Source organism: Psammomys obesus, unplaced genomic scaffold (genome assembly GCF_907164565.1).
Source record: "Psammomys obesus unplaced genomic scaffold, mPsaObe1.curated_primary_1811, whole genome shotgun sequence".
Lineage (NCBI taxonomy): Eukaryota > Metazoa > Chordata > Mammalia > Rodentia > Muridae > Psammomys > Psammomys obesus.
In genome coordinates, this window is record NW_026590061.1 from 6,163,542 (window position 1) to 6,184,817 (window position 21,276).

A 21,276-nucleotide genomic window follows, 5' to 3' on the forward strand; every position below is an offset into this window, starting at 1 on the left:
TAGGTGAGAGTCCCTGCCATTACAAAATGGACAAATCTTTTTTCATACAAGTCTTTCACTTGCTTGGTTAGAGTTACACCAAGATACTTTATAATTTTTTTTGTGGTTATTGTGAAGGGTGTTGCTTTCCTGATTTCTCTCTGAGCCCATTTGTCTTTTATATACAGAAGTGCTACAGAACTTTTTGAGTTATTTTTTGTATCCAGCTACTTTGCTGAAGGTGTTTATCAATTGTAGGAGTTCCCTGGTAAAAATTTGGGTCGCTCATGTATACTATCGTATCATCTGTAAATAATGATAGAAGATATCAAAAGATAGAAAGATCCCCCATGCTTATGGCTCAGTAAAATTAACATAGTAAAAATGGCCATTTTTCTAAAAGCAATATACAGATTCAAAGCAATTCCTATCAAGATACCAAACACAATTATTTATACACCTTGAAAAAACAATTCTCAACTTTTTAAGAAAACAAACAAACAAACAAACAAAAAACCCCATAATAGCTAAAACAATCCTGTACAATAAATGATCTTCTGGCACTATTTCCATCCTTGATCTCATGCTATACTATAGTGCAACAGTAATAAAAACTGCATGGTACTGGCATAGAAATAGACTGGTGGATCAATAGAATTGAATTGAAAACACAGAAATAAACCTGCACACCTATGAATAACTAATTTTTTTCAAAGATGCCAAAACCATATAATGGAAAAAAAAGATAGAATCTTCAACACAGGGTGCTGGTCTAACTGGATGTCCACATGTAGAAAAATACAAATAGAGCAACATCTATCACTTTGCTTAAAATTAAAGTCTTAGTGGATCAAAGACCTCAACATAAAACCAGACACACTAAATCAGTTAGAAGAAAAAGTTGGTGAGAGCCTTGAACTCATTGTAACAGGAGACAACTTCCTGAACAGAACACTAACAGCTCATACTCTAAGATCAAAAATTAATAAATGTGACCTCATCAAACTGAAAAGCTCTGTTAAGCAAAGAACACTGTCAATAGAATAAATCGACAGCTTACAGACTGGGAAAAAAAATCTTAACTTACCCTACATCTGACAGAGGGCTAATATCCAGAATACATAAAGAACTCAAGAAATTAGACACCAACAAACCACTTAATCCAGTTAAAAATGGGGTACAGAGCTAAACAAAGAAGTCTCAACAGAGGAATATTGAATAGCAGAGAAACACTTAAAGAACTGCTCAGTATCCTTAGTCATCAAGGAAATGCAAATAAAAAAGACTCTAAGATTCCATTTTACACCAATGACAATGACTAAGATCAAAAACTCAAGTGACAGCACATGCTAGAAAGAATGTGGAAAAGGGGGAACACTTTCCCATTGCTAGTGGTAGTGCAAGCTCCTACAGCCACTTCTGAAATCAATCTGGCTCTTACTCAGAAAATTTGGAATAGCACTACTTCAAGATCTAGCTATACTACTCCTGGGCATATACACAAAAGACGCTCCATCATTCAACAAGGACAGTTGATCAACTATGTTCATAGCAGCTTTATTTGTAATAGGCAGAATCTGGAAGCAACCTAGATGTTTCTCAATGGAGGAATGGATACAGAAATTGTGGTACATTTATACAATGGAATACCACTCAGCTAATAAACACAAGGAAATCAGGAAAATCAGGCAAGTGGATGGAACTAGAAAAGATTATCCTGAATGAGGTAACTCAGAAGCAGAAGATACACATGGTGTATAGTCACTTTTAAGCGAATAGTAGCCATATAAAATAGGATACCCATACTAAAATCTAAAATCTTAAAGAAGCTAAATAACAAGGAGGATCCTAAATCTCATTCAGAATGGCACACAGGATAGACAGTAGAAATGATGGAAGAGAGGGAACAGGATGAGAGCCTACTGTAGCATTCTTCTGAAAGGCTCCACCCAACAGGAGATCAAAGCAAATGCTGAGACTCACAGCAAAACTTTGGGCAGAGCACAGGGAGTCTTATGGAAGAAGGGGGAGTTGATAGAAGGACATGGAGGGGACAGGAGCTCCACAAGTAGACCAACAAAGCTAAAAAGTTTGAGTGCAGGGAGTTCTGCAGAGACTGATGCACCAACCAAGGACTATGCATGGAGAGGACCTAGACTATCTGCTCAGTTGTAGCCTAAATAAGGGGAACAGGGACTGCTTCTGTCATGAACTCGGTTGCCTGCTCTTTGATTCCTTGCCTCTGGTGATGCAGCCTTTCCTAGCTACAGAGGAAGAGAATTCAGGCAGTCCTGATGAGACTTGATTAGCTAGGGTCTGATGGCAGGGGAGAACTCCTTCTAAGAGTAGACAAAGGGAAGGTTATGGCAGGAAGAGGGAGGGAGAATGGGACTGGGAGTAGTTGAGGAAGGGGGGCTACAATTGGGATATAAGATGAATAAATTGCAAAAAATTTACAATAATATTAAAAAATGACAAAGCTTGAGGAATCACACCTGAGATTGTCTTCTCCACAAGTACATATTCATACACAAGAAGAAAGGATGAAGAATGTAAGAGAAAAAAAACCAAAAACTCCCTTAGGAAACCTGAAAAGACTATTTCAAAGGGATTAGCTTCAGACTCTACAGTGCTGAGGTGAAATGTCAGCAGGCTGAGCTTTACACAGAGAGATATGATGTAATAGTAGATCTGAAGCACTGTGGCCATTGGTTTCTTTTACTTTCTGCACAAATACTTTAGAGAAAGAACAGTGAGCTCGTTACCTATTTTGTATCCTTCTCCAAAATACAAATAGAATAAATGATCTTCCCAAGTCTGTCTTTTTTTTTTTTCAATTTGGTAGGCCTTGCTTTTAAATATCAGATTTGAATTATAAAACTAACTGAAAAATTTAAACTGTCCATCACATCCACTGAAAGAGTTAGAGCAGGAAGAGTGAACATCTCTGTAAATGGCATTTGAATTTAGAAGGAGAATGTCTAGTCATGGAATTATACTACATTAGAGATGCAGAGTAGTTCTGAGGTATACTGAACTTGGTGTTCCCAGTTCCCAATTATTGTTTGTTTGCATTTGTTTCTGCTCATGTTTAGCTAAATTAATTGGTACTTGTGACAATAAGTTATGAGTAATGAGTACTACTCTAATACAGCATAGTTTGAGCACACAGCCACCCTTTATCCTGTACCCTAGGGACCCCAGAAATGTTCTGCCCTGCATTTCTATACCATGAGAATCGCTTGGACTGCTGAGATAAAATTTTTAGAAAATAGTACACTAAGAAGAAGAAAGTCTCAGATCACTTTGCTGTGGCCATTGCCTCCAGTACTGAGAATGTAAATCTTTGTGCCCAAGAATGCTGAAAGAGAAGACAAAGTATCAAACTGTCCCAGGACAGCCAGAGAGAACATAGTAGCTTTGCTGCAAAAACAATGCCTTGGTGTAATTCTGTGTTCTGTTCCTTTCCTTCCTTAAAGGGGACAGCACTTGTCCTGCAGATAACAGTGCAATGCTGAAGACCCATCAATAGCTGTGTCTTCCATAGAATAACTCCATGTCACAACTCCATGTCTTTCTGTGTGAATAACGTACACTATTAAAGAGCAAAGAATATTGAGAAAATTCACCACCCATAACAAACTATTCTAACTGCTTTTCCAGAGCGAGGCCATTGTGACAGAGGAGAGATTACATTTTAAAGTTTCCTGCAGGTTCAAGTGCTCTTTGAGTTGGACACAATCCTCTACCTCATGGTAAAAGCTGTTTTGTCATTTGATGGCAGATATATATGTGGAAAACAAAGTTCTCAATTTTTCTTAATTATTTTCTTCCTAGATATTTCTGTTGGCGTTAACATGTGCATATCTAGCCAAAGGACTATCAGGAGCTTATATGAATTCTATGCTCACACAAATAGAGAGACAGTTCAGTCTCCCCACATCAATAGTTGGAGTAATCAGTGGGAGCTTTGAGATGGGTGAGTTATTTTTACAGTTACTTATTTTTATATATTAATATTTATCTTTATTTCCTGTATTAGAGTATATAGTCTGAGTTATGTGCTTCCTAATATTGACTGCATAGCCTGGTTTCTTGAGAAGAAGCCAATAATTTAATTATTCTCATGATGACAGCTAATTATTCCCACATATCCTGATAGGGTCTCTTTCTTCTGATGAGCATAGAAGATAAGGAACATTAATTCCAATTCTACCATTTGATAACTCAAAGAGAAGTTAAGGCCTTTTCCTTGGCATTCTAGAATGTTGATGTGAGAGCCTGGAGAAATTTATGTTCCAAATGGGAGAGTAATTTTTTCCCCTACTATGTCTGTGAGCTTCATGGCTCTCCAATCCTAGCCACTAGGGAAGATGAGGAAGCTTTAGTGTTTCTGAGTTGCATCAGACATAATTCCTATGAAGAGAGGATGAACTTCAACTCCTGCATTTGGGTGATGATATGGGATATGAGAGTACAATGGGTGAAGGAGGAAAAGAGTCCTTCTATAAACAAGGTGACATGGAAGCTTTGGTGCTTCTCTTTTCCAGTTTAAGCATAGCTTTTTCCTTCTTCATGGTGAACTTGTCTTTAATGTATTTAATCAAAACAGGAAATAAAATCGAGATTGAAAAGAAGTTCACCCACACTGAGGAGGCTCTGTGCTGTCTCCCAGGGTCAAGTTTCTTAGTGCTTACTATTCCACTCATGTACTAGCCTTTCAGAGGAGTCATGATGAATGGTTTACACAGACCTCACATAGTTTTTTCTCATGTTCTATGCATTGGATGCACCCAGTGTGGAACATTGGTTATCCAAGGTCATATGGGATACAGTTGTGATAGAAAAGGCAGTGTCCTAAAGAAGAAAGTTTTTCCAGGCAAAGAAATCAACAGGTAAATGTGAAGGGAAGTTTTGTTCAGAGAATGAAGTGTCAACTCATTTGGGAATAAAGTCATCCCAGTTTTGTGGAAAGTTAGAACATGAGCATGGAGAGATGTTGAAGGGATGAGAAATTGGTAGGGACCATAGCTTGCTCCGTTGTACCCCTTTTATAACTCAGATGGCTGAAAGCCAGTATGGGGTTAGGAGTGTATATTGATCTTTCTATGCAGAGGACTCTTTATGAAAACACAGGGACATTTCAGGATTATATTTAATTGCACGAAATTAAGCTATATAGGTAAACAGGAAGTCGGTTACACTGAAGTGAAATTATGAGAACTTTTAAACAGCCTATCAGCAGGAATGTTTGTGCTTTTTAACAACAAGGTAAATAGCATTTAGATCTGATTTTCAAGTGCTCATTGGCTCCATGATATTTTGCAGTATTTACTATGACTAGGGTGCCATATGCCACTATTTATACTGTTGCTTTTCAAGGAAAATCCTAATGTTTCACTTTACAAATAAAGACTCAGGAGCCAGATGCTGGGGTAAAAGTCTACTAGCTCAGAAAGTCAGAGAAAGTACACAGTTGACCTTCTTACTCAGCTGACCTCCCAAAAGGAAAAGCCCCTTTTCCTTCTTCACACTGTCTTAAATGCCCTTCAACTCCATATCCCTTCTTCCTCTGTTTTCTTCATATTTATTTTATTTATTTATTTACTTATTTATATTGGTTTTTCAAGACAGGGTTTCTTTGTGTAGCTTTGGCTGTCCTAGAATTGACCAGTCTGGCCTTGAATTCACAGAGATCTGCATACCTCTGCCTCCCTAGGATTTCAGGCATTTGCTACCATACCCAGCCTCCTGTGTTTTTTAATGTTCATGCCTGTCACCTGGTTGCTTATCCACCTCTTTACCTATAGTTGGCTTTATTTTTTTCTTGTTTACCAAAAGCTCTTGTTTAAAGGTGTGTGCTAGGCCTGAGCCACCCCACAACTCCTTGTTTACAATAAACAGAAAGCTCTTGGGTTAAGGTGTGTGCTAGGGCTGAGCCTTACCACATATTATACTGCTGTTGGTGAAGGAATCAAGACTGTTCATGTCACTACTGTCTTACCTTACTCTGAACAGAAATGCTATTGCCCAGTTAATGATTATTGAAAAAAATTCTTGCACAATTTCATGGAAAATTTTATTATTGTTATTAATATATTTGGAAAACTCTAATTCTGTAAATTTCATGTATTTCAGACTAAAGATTAAATATTTCTATTTAAGTTAGAAAATACTAATTATTTCTACCACTAATGGGTGTGGTAGGTGACTTCAGGGGAAATAATTGTGAGAGGAAGCAATTCACATTTGCCAGTGAAAGCAGAACTTATACCATTCAAATATTTAAGATCATTTAGAGGAATGCTAAGTCATTAATGAAGAATGTTACATTTTTGTGATATTTCCTTCATGTATAATAGGAACAGGGTAAACATTCTCATCAAACTAAAAATATGTAGTTTGTAGAGAACTTACTTATGTATTTGGTTCTTTTCAACTCATTTTGTGTGTGTGTCCCAAGGATAGGATAATCCTGAATAGAGCTTTAGTATTGTCCAAAGTGGAGGAGACCTTCCTTTAGTGCCATAATTATTTTACATATTAAATCTATACATAAAACATCCTAAGACCAATCCTTGCATTCTTAAGGGATGGTTTCAGTGTTGTTAAAGCATGAAACCTAGAGCGCAAGTGCAGAGGCTATTGACCAAGAGGGGCCAATACTTTACTGAAACAAGCATTTTCATTCCCCTCTTCCAGGAAACCTTTTGTTGGTCATATTCGTGAGTTATTTTGGAACAAAAATGCACAGACCTATCATTATTGGTGTTGGATGTGCACTTATGGGACTAGGGTGTTTCTTAATGTCACTACCTCACTTCCTCATGGGCCGGTGAGTATTCCAGTCGTTGATGTTAATTTAGGTTCATCATTCAACTACAGAAAATAAGACTCATAATTTGTCTCTGGGAGGAGCGATGCTCCTTCAATGTACAGAAAACTGATATGGAAATTAGAAGATGTGGTATCTGGTTTGCCAATATGATTTGTGACTTTTATGACCTTGTGCCCATTTAATGTCCTGTCCAGTCAATTTGTGAGGAATGAACTTGGGACACAACTTTCATGAATTGAGGACTCATGGATTCTCTAAATCTGCCAACCCTTGGGTTCAGTCTTTCCTCAGAACTATTTTAATACTTTGGTTGCAAGGAATCTACAACTTGACATAATCATGGGTCACCAAGAGATAGACAAGCGTTAAAGCTGATTTTTATTTTGCTGTTTTCCAAAGAAACTTGCACAAAGAATTGAAAAAATTGAGATTTTGTTGAATCATATCTTACTCCCTTTCCTGATTTCTGGGGAAATTTTTCCATTCTTTGTTCTATTTGGCTGTCTGAGTTGGTAGTTTTTTAAAATTCTTTATTAATTACACTTTATTCACTTTGTTTCCTCCCTGTGGTTCCCTCCCTCCTCCAGTCCTAATACCTCCCTTTCTCCACCAGTCTGCACGCATGCCCCTCCCTAAGTCCACTGATAGGGGAGGTCTTCTTTTCCTTCCTTCTGGTCCTAGTCAATTAGGTCTCATCAGGAGTGGCTGCATTTTCTTCTTCTGTGCCCTGGTAATTCTGCTTCACACTCAGGGGGAGGTGATCAAAGAGCAGGCCAATAAGTTTGTGTCAGAGACAGTCCCTGTTCCTATTACTATGGAACCCACTTGGACACTGAACTGCTGTGGGGCTACATCCGTGCAGGGGTCCTAGGTTATCTTAATGCATGGTCTTGGTTGGAGTATCAGTTTGAGGAAAGACACCTGTGCTCAGATTTATTTTGGTCTGTTGCTTTCCTTGTGGAGTTCCTGTCATCTCCAGATCTTACTGTTTTTCACTTCTTTCATAAGATTCTCTGCACTCTGCCCAAAGGTTGGCTACAAGTCTCAGTATCTGCTTTGATAATCTGCAGGGCAGAGCCTTTCAGAGGTCCTCTGTAGCAGGTTCCTGACTTATTCCCTCTTTTCTCCTTCTTCTGATGTCCATCCTCTTTGCTTTTCTGGATAGGGACTGAGCATTTTAGCAAGAGTCCTCCCTCTTGATTAGTTTCTTTAGGTGTACAGATTATAGTAGGTTTATCCAGCAATTTATGTCTATATGAGTGAGTATATACTGTGTGCATCTTTCTGCTTCTGGGATAGCTCACACAGGATGATCTTTTCCAGATCCTACCCTTTACCTGAAAATTTCATGATTTCCTTGTTTTTTTATTGCTGAGTAATTTTCCATTGTGTAGATGTACCACAATTTCTGCATCCACTCCTCTGTTGAGGGACATCTGGGTTGTTTCCAGGTTCTGGCTATTACAAATAAAGCTGCTACAAACATGGTTGAACAAATGTCCTTATTGTGTACTTGAGCCTCTTTTGGATATATGCCTAGGAGTGGTATAGCTGGATCTTGAGGAAGTGCTATTCCTAGTTGTCTGAGGAAGCGCCAGAATGCTTTCCGGAGTGGTTATACAAGTTTACATTCCCACCAGCAGTGGAGAAGGGTTCCCCTTTCTCCACAACCTCTCCAGCATGTGTTGTCACTTGAGTTTTTGATCTCCCTTCTGATGGGAGTAAGGTGAAATCTCTGGGTCGTTTTAATTTGCATTTCGCTAATGGCTAATGACATTGAACATTTCTTTAAGTGTTTCTCTGCCATTCGATATTCCTCTATTGGGAAATCTCTATTTAGCTCTGTACCCCATTTTTAAATTGGATTAGTTGGTTTGCTGCTGTTTAACTTCTTGAGTTTTTTATATATATACTGGATATTAGTATTGGTAGTTTTTAATAATTTAACGTTAAATGCTATACAAAATTTGCAATTTATATTTGCATGACTATAAAAAGGTTTTCTACCCCAGACTCATGCTACTCTTAGTTATAAAATTTAATTTTTATCTAGATTTAATGTTTAGTCCCCCTTTTTCCATTTTCTGTTTTCCATTTTCTCTAAACTTCAAACTTCTAGGCTGTCTCAATTCCATTTTAAAAAATTTACCCATCATTTTTTTCCTCATGATATTTTAGTTTATTCTCTCATCTTCCTCTTCCTCCTGTCTCCCTCCCCTATTTTTAGTTATTTTTTTCATTTTTCTTCACTTTTCTTTGTTTTTGAGATCTTTCATCTATTTTATGTATATGATTGTTTTGCCCCTTTTATATATGTGCACCATGTGTCTGGTATGTCTGGTGTTGGATCTCCCCTGAACCTGGAGTTACAGATGGTTGTAAGCTATCATGTGGGTACTGGGAAATAAGCCCAGGTTCTCTTCAGGAGCAATAAATCCTCTTAAAAACTGAGCCATCTCTTTAGTCCTGCTTGTTTTTCTTTTCTTTTTGAGAAAGGGTATGGCTATGTAGCTCAGGGTTACCCCAAACTCTTGGTGATCCTCCTGCTTCAGCCTTCCAAGTGTCGGTACTACAACCATGAGCCACCACCACTCTCTTTCTTTGTCTCTGTGTTGCTCTTAAATATTCACTGGAGGAGAATCCTGTCTTTTGTTTCCAGGTTTACTCTCCCATACTTCATTCTCTAAAGAAAAAGGTTCTTTATGCACTTTGAAGACACTGTCTCAAACTTTGTGGGAGTTGGTATTAGAATTAGTATTCTAATGCCGGTGTCTAATTCCTAATTCTTATGATTGATTTCTTTTTTAGCTCCATAATCTGAAACTGATGACTATTGGTATAAGAGCTTTGCCACCCCAGTCAGGTGCCTTATTTCAGGACATTTTGCAAAGTTTCTTGTACTGTTTACTCTTTGAAATCTTCTGGGAGAACATCTTGTTATTTTCTCAAGAATTCAGTGTATTTCCTGTGCGACTTTCCTTATGTTTCCATTGTCCCTGGCTCCTTTAAGTATAGCTTTTCTTTGTGTTTGACTTCACTGTAATAGGTTGTCCCCATGATGCCTTGGTTATTTGTTCATATCTGTGAGAATAACAACAAAAAGCTAGCTGGAAATTCTGTATGCAATGCAGACTTGGTTAATGGGAGTTCTGTGTGCCCGCACATGTATGCTGTGTGTGTTTCAGTAGGATAAGTCAATAGGAAATTGAGCAGAGACTGGCCTGTTTTGAGCTGTTTCTAAACTGTGTGTAACTTGTAATGCTAGGGAAAAAATTATCTGCTCTTGCAAAAGATGTAGAAACTCAGCTACTAGCCAGAATGAGTGACAACATCACCTTTTATTATGCAGAGATTTTTTTAAAAAATGTAATGACACTTGTTTTCCGCCACCGCGTCCTCAGTCTTCAGTGTACCTCCTTAGATCTGCTTATACCTGTGAGCAATTCCACTTGGAGAGATGGAGGACAGCACTGTGCATCTAGGTTTTCCATATGTGCACTTTAACCCTCACTTTAGACTTTGTCTTTTGTGAACCCACCTGGGCCCTATGTTGGGAGTCTCTTCTTTCAGCTTTTTGGGGAGACTTGGGACAGATACTGGTGCTCTAAGCGGCACAATGGTTACGTTTCCTTTCACCTTCAATTGAAACATCCGTGTCCCAATCTCCAAATCCCATGGATCTTAAGCTGACTATCCTTTCAATATCTTTCTCACGTCTTTCATGTGACGTCATGAACAACTCTGAGGAGTCTATTTTTTTTTCTCTGTATATACCCTATGGGACCTGGGTGGAATCTATGTTGTCAGGCTTTCACATAAGCATATTTACATATAGAGGCATCAGGTATCTCACAAGCCTCTTTTTTTTTAATAGAGTCTCACGTAACTCAGGGTACTCTCAAACTCACTCTATAGATAAAGATATCTAATTCTCTTGAACACATCTCTTGATTGCTGGTATTGCAGGTATTTCTGACCATTTCTGATTTTATTGAGTGTTCAGCATCTAACCTGGGATTGGTACTTTAAGGCACGAATGATCAATAGAGCTACATCTTCATATTGGATCTCTTTATCCTTGAGGAAATGAACTTTCTTCCTTTTTGTTTTGAAACTTCTTACTGCTATTTTATTGTCATTTGGGGAAGTAAATAGACCTTGAATGAACAATTGAATTTTAAGTAGATAATGACACAAATGAAGGTGATTTTATCTTCTTGGGTGTTTTTGAAGGACACTGAAAGATTCTGAAAGGAATTTAAATTTTTTTTATTTGAGTCAATGTCAAGAAATATTAGACTATTATTGTTTTTTCCACTTTCTGCCAAAGGTGGTAATTCTTTGAATCTGTCCTATTCTCATGGGATCAGGAGGTGACACACAGGCCCTACAGTTTACTGTCCAACTCTGTGGCCACCTCCAGGAAGCTGTTCAAAGGAAAAGTTATTTTGAGTTTTGTGCTATATCATGCAGTATAGAAATTGGAATTTTGGGAAGTATAGCTCCCTACTCATCCAGAATTCAGAAGCCTGCGTTTTACTCTGGTTGTCTCTCATCTAACAAAGTCTTAGAAATAAATCGACCATACTCCCATTACAATATGTGGAATTTTTTGTTGGAGTTAAAGAATGGTTGTTTCAATTCTCAGAAAGGAAGGACAGGGCAAGAGAACCCAGAGCAAGTATCCTGTTTGGTGTTCTTTGTCTCTCTCTGAGCTTTTATCTTCTTACTTCTATCTTATTGAGTCTCTTTTTTTCTTTGTTTTTTTATAGCACACCAGTTATTTCTAGGAAATAGTCATTTAGAAACCACCATGTGTTGATATCAATATAAATGCTGTGTCACCTACAAATAGAGACTTGAGAGGTCATTGAAAAGAAAGGGCTGTATTTTGGTGACTTTCAAGAGTTCTTAACAATACTGATTCATCTTTTTGATCTGTTTATTTGTTGTGAGATAAGCTCTAATGAAGCCCAGGCTGCTCTCAAACTTGCTGTGTAGTTGAGGGTGTCCTTGCAATTCTGAGTCTCTTCTCTTTGCCTCTCGAGTGCTTTGGTGGCAGTCAGAGGACACCACAGCCAGTTCATTCAGTTCTGGAACTTAACACCCGACCTACCTGTGTACCCTAAAGATACAGATATCTATATTTATTTGTGTGTGTGTGTGTGTGTGTGTGTGTGTGTGTATTCATGTGTAGTTCAGAGGGCTACTTAATGCATAGAGTCCTTCCTCTTCTTCCACCTTCATGTGCATTTCAGGGATTGAACTCAGGTCATCAGGCTTGTGCAGCAAGTTCTCTTTTTGCTGTGTCATCTCGCTGGCTCCACCATAGGACTTATGGTGATGAGAGTGACCGCTGTGTAAACATGTCTTTACTGGCTCTGGATGCTGTGTCTTCAGGGAAGCAGGGGTCACTAATCTGCAGATGCTCTCCTTGCACTCAGCTCCTCACAGTGAATGTTTCCTGTGTCCACACAGATATGAATACGAAACAACGATTTCACCTGCAAGCAACTTGTCCTCAAACAGCTTCCTGTGTATGGAAAACAGAACCCAGAACTTAAAGCCAACACAGGACAAAACAGGTTGACTAGAATTTTTATTGCTTTCTGCTCAGAGACTCAGCCACAGAATCCTCTTTTACAAAGGACTTTGAATATAATATGGGTTTAGTAGAAATGTAAGACAAATGGATAATATTTACTTCCCCCTTCAGAGAAGTGAGTTATCTAATAATCTAGAATACTCTCTCTCTCTTGAGTTTGGATATACTTATTAAGATTCCTTTGTTTATTTTTTAACAATTTTATTCATTTAGTTATTCATTTTACATCTGGATCGTAGCTCCCTCCCCTTTCTTCTCCTGATCCCATATTCCCTTACTCTTCCCCTTCCCTACTCCTCAGAAAATGAGCCCCTTCCATTCCACCCCAGCACATCAAGTTGCATCAGGACTGAGTGCATCCTCTTCCCCTGTTTTCTGGCAAGACAGCCTTCTCAGGGGGAAGAGATTAAAAAAAAAGCAGGTAACGAGATCATGTAAGACACAGTGCCCTCTCCCTTGTTGAGGGATCCACATGAAGCCTGAGCTACCCACCTGTGTAGGGGGCCTAGGTGCAGTCATGCATGGTCCTTGGTTGATGCTTCAGTCTATGCAAGCCCTTCTGGGGCTTGGTTAGTTTGCTTTGTTGGTCTTCTTGGAGAGCTCCTGTCCCCTCTAAGTCCTCCTATCCTCCCCACTTTTCCATAAGACCCTTTATGGTTTGCCCAATGTTTGGCTGAGAGTCCAAGCATCTGTTTTGATCCACTGTTGGGTGGAGCCTCTCAGAAGACATCTATGCTAGGCTCCTATCTGCAAGCATAGAGAATGCTATTAATATTGTCAGAAGCTCATTTTCTCACAAGGGATGGGTCTCAGGTTGGGCCAGGCATTGGTTGAACGTTCCCTCTACCTCTGCTCTATCTTTATCCTAGCCCATCTTGTAGGCAGTGTAAATTTGGGTCAATGTTTTTGTGGGTGGGTTGGTGTTCCTCTCCCTCCCTCCACTAGGAGTCCTGTATAGTCAGAGGGTGTCCTTTTCAGTCTCTGTGACCCTGCTACTAGGAGTCTCAGCTAGAGTCATCCCAAAACTTCCCAAAACACTACTCTGCTGTAGGCTCCAGCCTGTTAAAGAGATGACTCTGCCCACAATTTTCTCTCTACAGGACCTCTGTCTTCTCATCTATGCTCTCCCAGGTCTGATCTCCACCTTCATTTCTCTCCATGTTCCCTCTCCTACCTTGTTCCCTTTCTTCCACTGCTTCTGCTGTCTATTCTATTTCAACTTTGAGTGATATTTAAGCATCCTCTCTCAAATCCTCCTTGTTACTTTTCTTCTTTGGGTCTGTGGATTGTGTTATGTTTATCCTGTACTATGTGTTGAAAATCAACTTGCAAATGAATAGATACCATGTGTGTCTTTCTGGGTCTGGATTACCATACTTTGTCAAACAGAAGACCCAGAAATTAACCCACACACCTTAAGGTACTTGATTTTTGACAAAGGAGCCAAAATCATAAATGGAAAAAAAGAAAGCATCTTCAACGAATGGTCTAACTGGATGTCTATATGTAGAAAAATGCACATATATCAGTTTTTCTCTCCCTGCACAAAACTAAAGTCCAAGTTTGACCAAAGACCTCAATATAAAACCAGATATATTAAATCTTTTAGAAGAGAAAATGGTGATAAGCTTTGAACTCAGTGGCAGAGGAGACAACATCCTGAACCAATAGCTGAGGCTCCAAGATCAATAATCAATAAATGGGACCTCTTGAAACTGAAAAGCTTCTGTAAGGGAAAGGGCACTGTCAATAGAACAAAATGGCAGTCTATAGATTGGGAAAAGGTATTCACCAATCTGCTTCTTAAGCAACATTATAGCTCTAGTTTTAAAAGAAAAAAACTACTTAGAAGGATAGACTAAGACAGACGATATTATCTGTGGTATTGGTTTTCTGTTGCTATAATAAAACAATGATGTATTGTATGTTTACAGAAAATTTTGACTTAACTGTCGGTAACAATTCACTGTCAAACACTCATGTGGTTTTCTCTTGTTTTAATGCAGAGTGTGTGAAAGAAATGAAAACATTAATGTGGATATGTGTAATGGTGGGCAATGTTATACGTGGAATTGGTGAAGCTCCCATCATGCCTTTGGGCATTTCCTACATAGAAGATTTTGCTAAATCAGAAAATTCTCCCTTATACATTGGTAAGAATGGAAATCACTCTTAGGAGGGTATAAATAAATTATTGATTTGGGTCTTTGTGGTTTCCAGAGAGTGAGCAGAGTGCTACACACTGTAGGTCATTAGGTTGTTCAATGGGGAATTTTATAGGGGCTCCAGAACAGTCACTTCGTCACACTGCTTCTCACTGTTGGGGAGCCCTTTCATACCACCACACTATCTCAAAATCATGAGAAGATTCCCCAATATTTTCTGGAAAATCTTCCTTAGATTTAATTATTTTTTTATTTTTGATGCCTTTATATTCTCATTCCTTCATCTTTAACTTTCTGTGATTTTTAATAATGGCCATTTTGTATCAGCAGTATTTTAAAATAAATTTTTACTCCCTCCCCTCTGTCTCTTTCTCTTTCTGTGTGTCTGTGTGTATGTGCATGTGTTTACTTGCATTTGGCAGTTGGACAGTGGATTGATCTAAGGTTCTTAGGCCAGGTTTGATGGACAAACCTGCGTCTTTACCTGCTCCTCCATCTGGCTGGCCCTGTAGTGTTTTCTCTTGTCATGCTCTCATAAATCTTGCAGAGTAAGCCTTATCAAACACTGTCTTCTCTATCATCTTCACCACACCAACTGTTTTTTTTATTATCATCTGCTCTCTTTTGCTATTCAGGGCTCTGCACTCTGCTTCTTTATGAAGTTAATGGTAGAGTTTCCTTCCCCATAGCCCCTTAGCATAGACAGGCTTCTTCACTCTTTTAACAAACATTTGTGTTTATTCTTTTGGTTGTATTCCTTAAAATTATCATAAAAAATCCTAGCATTTTTCAGGCAAGAGGCAAATTCGTGTCTTTATGTCATCTCCTAAATGATGTGAGTTTATTATCCACAATATGTTTTTGAGTAAATCAATTTGTAGTTATTAAATATCCATAACTATATATAGCAGTGTTTCTGTGGGTCATAACCTTGTGGGTCAAGCCACCCTTTCACAGGTGACATCTAAGAGAATCTGAAAACACAGATATTTGTATCCCAATTCATAGCAGTAGCAAACTGACAGTTATTTAGTATTAACAAAAATAACTTTATGGTTTGGGGTTACAACAACATGAGAAATTGTATTATGGGTTGTGACATTAGGAATATTGAGAACCACTGGTATATAGGATATTTTTCCATATATCACCTAAAAAAAAAACAAAACAAAATAAAGCCAGGTGTGGTGGTGCATACCTCTAATTCCAGCAATCAGGGAGGCAGCAGCAGATGGATCTCTGTGAGTAAAGGCAGCTTGGTCTACAAAGTGAGTCCAAGAGAGCCAAGGCTATATAGAGAAAACCAGTATTGGAAAAACCAAAACCAACCAACCAACCAACCAAACAAACAAATAAATAATCAAAGGGGGTAAGAGAAGAAATGAATAGGTTTAAGATTAATGAAGATTCATTAAATTAATTTTTTTCATTTCATTTTTGAGATTTATTAGTTTGGCAATATTTTTCTTAGTGTTAATCTAATCATTTTCTTTAGCGCCCTTCACAGTCATCTAAGAAAAAAATTACAAGCACTTTTCTTCCATAAGTTGTTGGTATATGAATCCCGTTATCAAAACTCTAGACACAGGTTGTATACTTAAATATATAAAATACATAATAATTTTATTAAGGTGAGAAAGATAACTTGCATTGTAGCTAGACCTTTGGCTACTTTATTGGGTTCTTTTTTCTACTTCCCTACACCACCCCTATCCATTCTAACACCCCAAACAATAGGTAGAGGAGAAAGAAGGTTAGAGGGGAAAAAGGGGACTTCATTGTCATTAAACTACTTTCTGCTGATTAAGAACTTGAATTCCTAGGGGCAGTTTGATCTTGGTTTAGGATATCTTCAACCAGAAAACAGCATCAGAGGAAGCAACAACCACTGGGCCTCTTGAGGATCTGGCATTTATATATCTTCTGAATAGTCCCCAGAGTTGCAAACCTAAACTTTCTGCACCTGGCAAATCATGGCCCTGCCATAGCACGAGACAAATCACAGTTGGTGTGGAAAATCTGAAGCAGCCCCATATCTCATACCTGGAATTAAAACAAAAACATATTCTTATAACTGGGTTTTTTAAGGAAACCAAATTTCTCACTACAGTTTATATAGCTTATGTTTAGTACACAAATATCTTAATTTTCTAAATAAACTTGGTGTATACACACATATGTAATATTTATATAGCTTTCATTTAGAAATAACTATAAAACAAATCAGAAACCAAGAATACAGTTCCATATAAGGCTCTGTATATGAAGGGTTATTGAGGCCAAATATAAAAAATGAGAGTTATCTAGGCTAGAAAATAAGTTAAGTATAGAAGGAATGAGGTTGCCTTTGGAAGACATATAAGTACTGAAATTCTATAGATCCATGCACTGGATCTTAGTGCTACTTAGTGAAAGGAGGAAAATCAGTAAGTAGCATCTGTGGGAACAAAGTGAACTGAACTGCAAATGTATAGTTTGGCATAGGTGTTAGGAGGGAGGTGACAGATGAGTTGGCCAACAATGTCAACTAAGTTAAGAGCATAAAGATCATTAATGGAAAACATGATCCATGATGGAGGTCACTGGTGGTACCAAGAGAGCACCTTGGAAAGCATCTGAACAGAATGAGAAGCAAGGAGTCAAGGCAGACAGTTTGGGGCAGGAAAGATTCAGTGAGGTCTGGAGATCTTGTAGGAATCATTGCAGAGAGGACATCAGGGAGAATTTGAGAGACCACAGAAGATACAAGAGTTTGTTACTAAGAAGTCAGGCACTCAGAGAAGGACTAACCCATAGATCCACAGGGAGAGAGACAAATCTAAAATCTAAAGTGGAGAGAAGAAAGGATGTTGACATTGTTCATATCTGGGTTTCTGTGGGTAGGAATGGCTCTGGAGAGATTCTGGATTGAAGATAGTTTGAGAGATGGTAGAGATGGTTTCAAAGAAGCCAGGTGTTGTTGGAAGGGTCCAAGAAAATGAAATAATTAAGATGAAAAGAAGACCAGGATAACATCATGAGAAGTGCTGAAATGACAATTTTTTTTCTGTGGAAGGACATTTTTTTAGAGTGGAGCTTTGATAAAGATGCCTTACAAGACATTCATTTTAATTCACAGATTTAGAAATTGTGCTAGTTTCATCTATATTGCTGTGAAAAAAAATGCAACACTGGAACTAAAGGGGTTCATTTAGAGAACAGCATTCATTTGGCATACAATTGCATCATAACAGGAAGTCACAGTAGCAGGAGCTTGAAGTAGCTGGTTACAATGTAAGAGCAGAAAGAATGAAGATATGCATGCTATGTCTTCGCTTTCATGGATGTGCTCAACTGTTTCTCCACTCTTATGGAGTTCAGGACTCCCTCCCTAGGGAAGAGTGCTGCCCACAGTGGACTCAGTCTTCTCACTTCCATTAACTTAATTCAGAAATCGACTGACATGTCCACACCTAAACCCAATGCAGATAGTACTTTATTAAGACTCTACTCCCAGGTAATTCTAGGTTGTGTCAAGTTGACAATTAAAGCTAAGCCTCACAGAGACTCTGAAAACATGCCTATGGATGCATCAGAGCACCTTGCTCTCATCATGGTGTTGATGGGACATGCTGTGACAGTAGAGTCTTTGCCTTTAGTGTAGCATGGAAGAGAATTTGGTAAGGGGATTTAAGTAACAAAATTTCAATGTCAGTCAACTTTCTTTCACTTTAATAAATATCTGAAATAATGGTTTATAAATAGAAAGGATTCACTTGGCTCATAGCTTTGGGGCTTTTTGTCTATGTTGTGGGACTGTGAGGTTTGGAGGCCTGTCATGAGGGAGCTCATTATGGTGGGAGGATGAATAGAGTAAAATCATTTATCTTGTGACTGAGAAGCAAATATAATAAGGAAGAGGTAAGGTTCTATATCAGAGGACCTGAAGACCGACCACCATGCCCTGCCTGGGAAGGGTTCCATCAGACTCCAGTGATGTGCCCCTGAGAAACAAGTCTATAACAGATGAGATTTTGGGGAACAATCTATATTGAAAAAATGGAAGATTCTTTCTCAATATTTATCAAAGCCAATGTATGTACATGTAACATATATGTACCTATAACATATATATGTACATGTTACATAATTCTAAGGTTAATTTCTTTACATGTTGAATATACAAAAATATCTGAGAGAGTGGGATATGTAGCTCATTGATATATCACTTTCGTGGCCTATTGGATTGGATGACCAGCAATGCAAAGGAAGGAAAATAAATCTAAGATTAAAAATAATTCAATCTCAAGGCTTTATTTATGCAAGCAGATTCTTTGTGTGTTCATGTAAATTCCTGTTTTTCTTTTTTTTACTTCCAGGGATTATGGAAACAGGAAAAATCATTGGCCCATTAACTGGACTTTTGTTGGGATCCTTCTGTGCAAGGATTTATGTAGACACTGGGTCTGTGAATACAGGTAACACAATGCATTTTATTTCTACAGTCCATCCCATAGGGCGGGAGAATGTTCAGGAGAGCATTGATTCTCAGTTAGATATACACCACTTACAGAGGGAGGATGTAAGGGGAAAAAAGGTAAGGATAAAATATTGAGTTTGGATTCAAAATCCATCATTGTCCTACCATATTTCACCACACCTTTGGCCTCAAAATTTTATATACATAGGGTTTTTTTTTCCCAATGAGGCAGTCACTAAGGATAACAAAACAGATCTTTCATTTATGTGATGCAAATAAGTTTATAAAGGTTTCAGATTACAAACAGAAATACTCATTTACTTTTAAAAATATATAACACCACATACTGCTAGATAAAATTAGTTAATTTTTTAAATGACTACAAAAAATAATTGGGTAATATGCATTTTATCTTATCTTTGTGTGTGTGTGTGTGTGTGTCTGTGTGTTGCCTGATTAGGTCAGAAGAGGTCACATCTCCTGAAATCAGAGGAGCCTCAGACACTTTTTCTAAAGGTCTAAATTATCTTGGCTCCTTGTCAACTGCCAACATTTGAGAAGCAGAGGCAAAAGTAGAGGATCACAAGTTCAAGGCCCAAACAGGAACAAGAACAAATGATACACAAACTTTATGCTCAGATGGAATTATGAGAATTAATAGTTCTCTACAGTTTACACAGGAAAGACTGATGCAAGCAAGCTAATACAATATCTGTGTTTCTTTCCAGATGACCTGACCATCACTCCCACTGATACACGCTGGGTTGGAGCTTGGTGGATTGGTTTTCTGATCTGTGCAGGAGTGAATATCCTGACCAGCATCCCGTTTTTCTTTTTGCCAAAAACACTCCCAAAGGAAGGAAGAGAGAAAAATTCAGATGAAACTATAAACAACAAAGTTGAGAAATACAGAGAAAAATCAAAAGAGGAAAAACGTGGAATTTCTAAAGGCAAGCAGGAAAACTTTGAACTCTATTTGTCACGCCATGCTGAGTTAAGACAGTGTGCCACTAATGGTCCCTGCTCAGATGTGCTAAACTTCTTCTAAAGTTTCCTCTTGGAAACAACTGACATAATTTGGAATCTGAGTTACCTTAGATTAGACTTTATGAAAAATTCATGACAATTTGAACACTCAATGAGCAAATATAATTTCCCATCTGTCTTGAAAATCCTATTTTATAAAAAATATTAGTCCAACATAATAAAGATACAAATAACCAGACAGCCAAGCTAAAGCTAAAGATAAAATCTTGTTTGATAAGACAAATTTTAGTATAGCTGTGAGCATCCTTGAAGTTAAGGCTGAAAGAGAAAGCATGATCCTTGAAAGCATTTGAAGGTGTGTGATAGTTTACAAAGTAATTATTCCCTTAAAATAGAATGTTTTCAAACAAGCTGGAATGATATTAACCTATGATGTAGACTATTTATTGCTGCTTTTGTGAGAAGCTAGGATGTGACAGCAGAGTGTTCTGGCACAGACTGGTAAACATTTTACTAATGACATTGCTGTTTCCTCCATCACTCATAGCCCCCGACAGCTACTTGCACTGAATAGTCACACATCTGCTTTGAACACTACAGACCATACTGAGGAGCCAGTCACACTGGGAGCCAGTGCAGGGGCTTGAACATTCTTAGAATCATGGTCATGTTAGCGATTGTCCTGAAAGGGTCAACACTGACCTCTCTGTGCAGTTTTGTGATCTGCCAGATCAACCTAATTTCAAAACTAGGAAAGAGCTGAGCAGAGAATAATACATACAAGAAATAACTGTGAGCTGTGGAGATACACTTAGGAGGACAGGGAAGTCAACAAACATGGGTGAATTCAAAAGCTTTTGGGAGTTCTGACTGCAAACATCTCACTCATAAAGATAGATTTTACCACTAGAGTCCAGTTTTTAATGAAACTGTTCTGCTTCGACCTCTAATTTGTTCCTTGATAGTTTTCTCTAAATGAAATTCCATGTAATTTATTAAGGATAGTATAAAATTTGAAAATCAAGACAGTAGACATGAAAACATGAAAAGGAAGCAGACTTATGTGTGAATTTCAGGCAAATTATCTTGAATGAGATCTAATCTATTTTCTAGAGACAGTCTCCAAACTTGACTCTCAGCTTCTTTAATACCTTGAATCTCAGCTTCTTCTTCTTCTTCTTCTTCTTCTTCTTCTTCTTCTTCTTCTTCTTCTTCTTCTTCTTCTTCTTCTTCTTCTTCTTCT

The 21,276-nt window shown here is 38.1% G+C and overlaps 1 protein-coding gene across 1 annotated transcript in view; it reads left to right on the top strand.

The window, feature by feature from the left end:
• Positions 1 to 21,276, top strand: part of LOC129675654 (solute carrier organic anion transporter family member 1A5-like) — a 43,911-nt gene that overhangs the window by 4,997 nt on the left and 17,638 nt on the right. The window contains exons 2-7 of the mRNA XM_055605629.1: positions 3,817 to 3,958; positions 6,682 to 6,814; positions 12,296 to 12,402; positions 14,429 to 14,575; positions 18,946 to 19,044; positions 19,775 to 19,996. Of these exons, the coding sequence (XP_055461604.1) occupies positions 3,817 to 3,958; positions 6,682 to 6,814; positions 12,296 to 12,402; positions 14,429 to 14,575; positions 18,946 to 19,044; positions 19,775 to 19,996 (850 nt within the window). The remainder of the gene's footprint in view (positions 1 to 3,816; positions 3,959 to 6,681; positions 6,815 to 12,295; positions 12,403 to 14,428; positions 14,576 to 18,945; positions 19,045 to 19,774; positions 19,997 to 21,276) is intronic.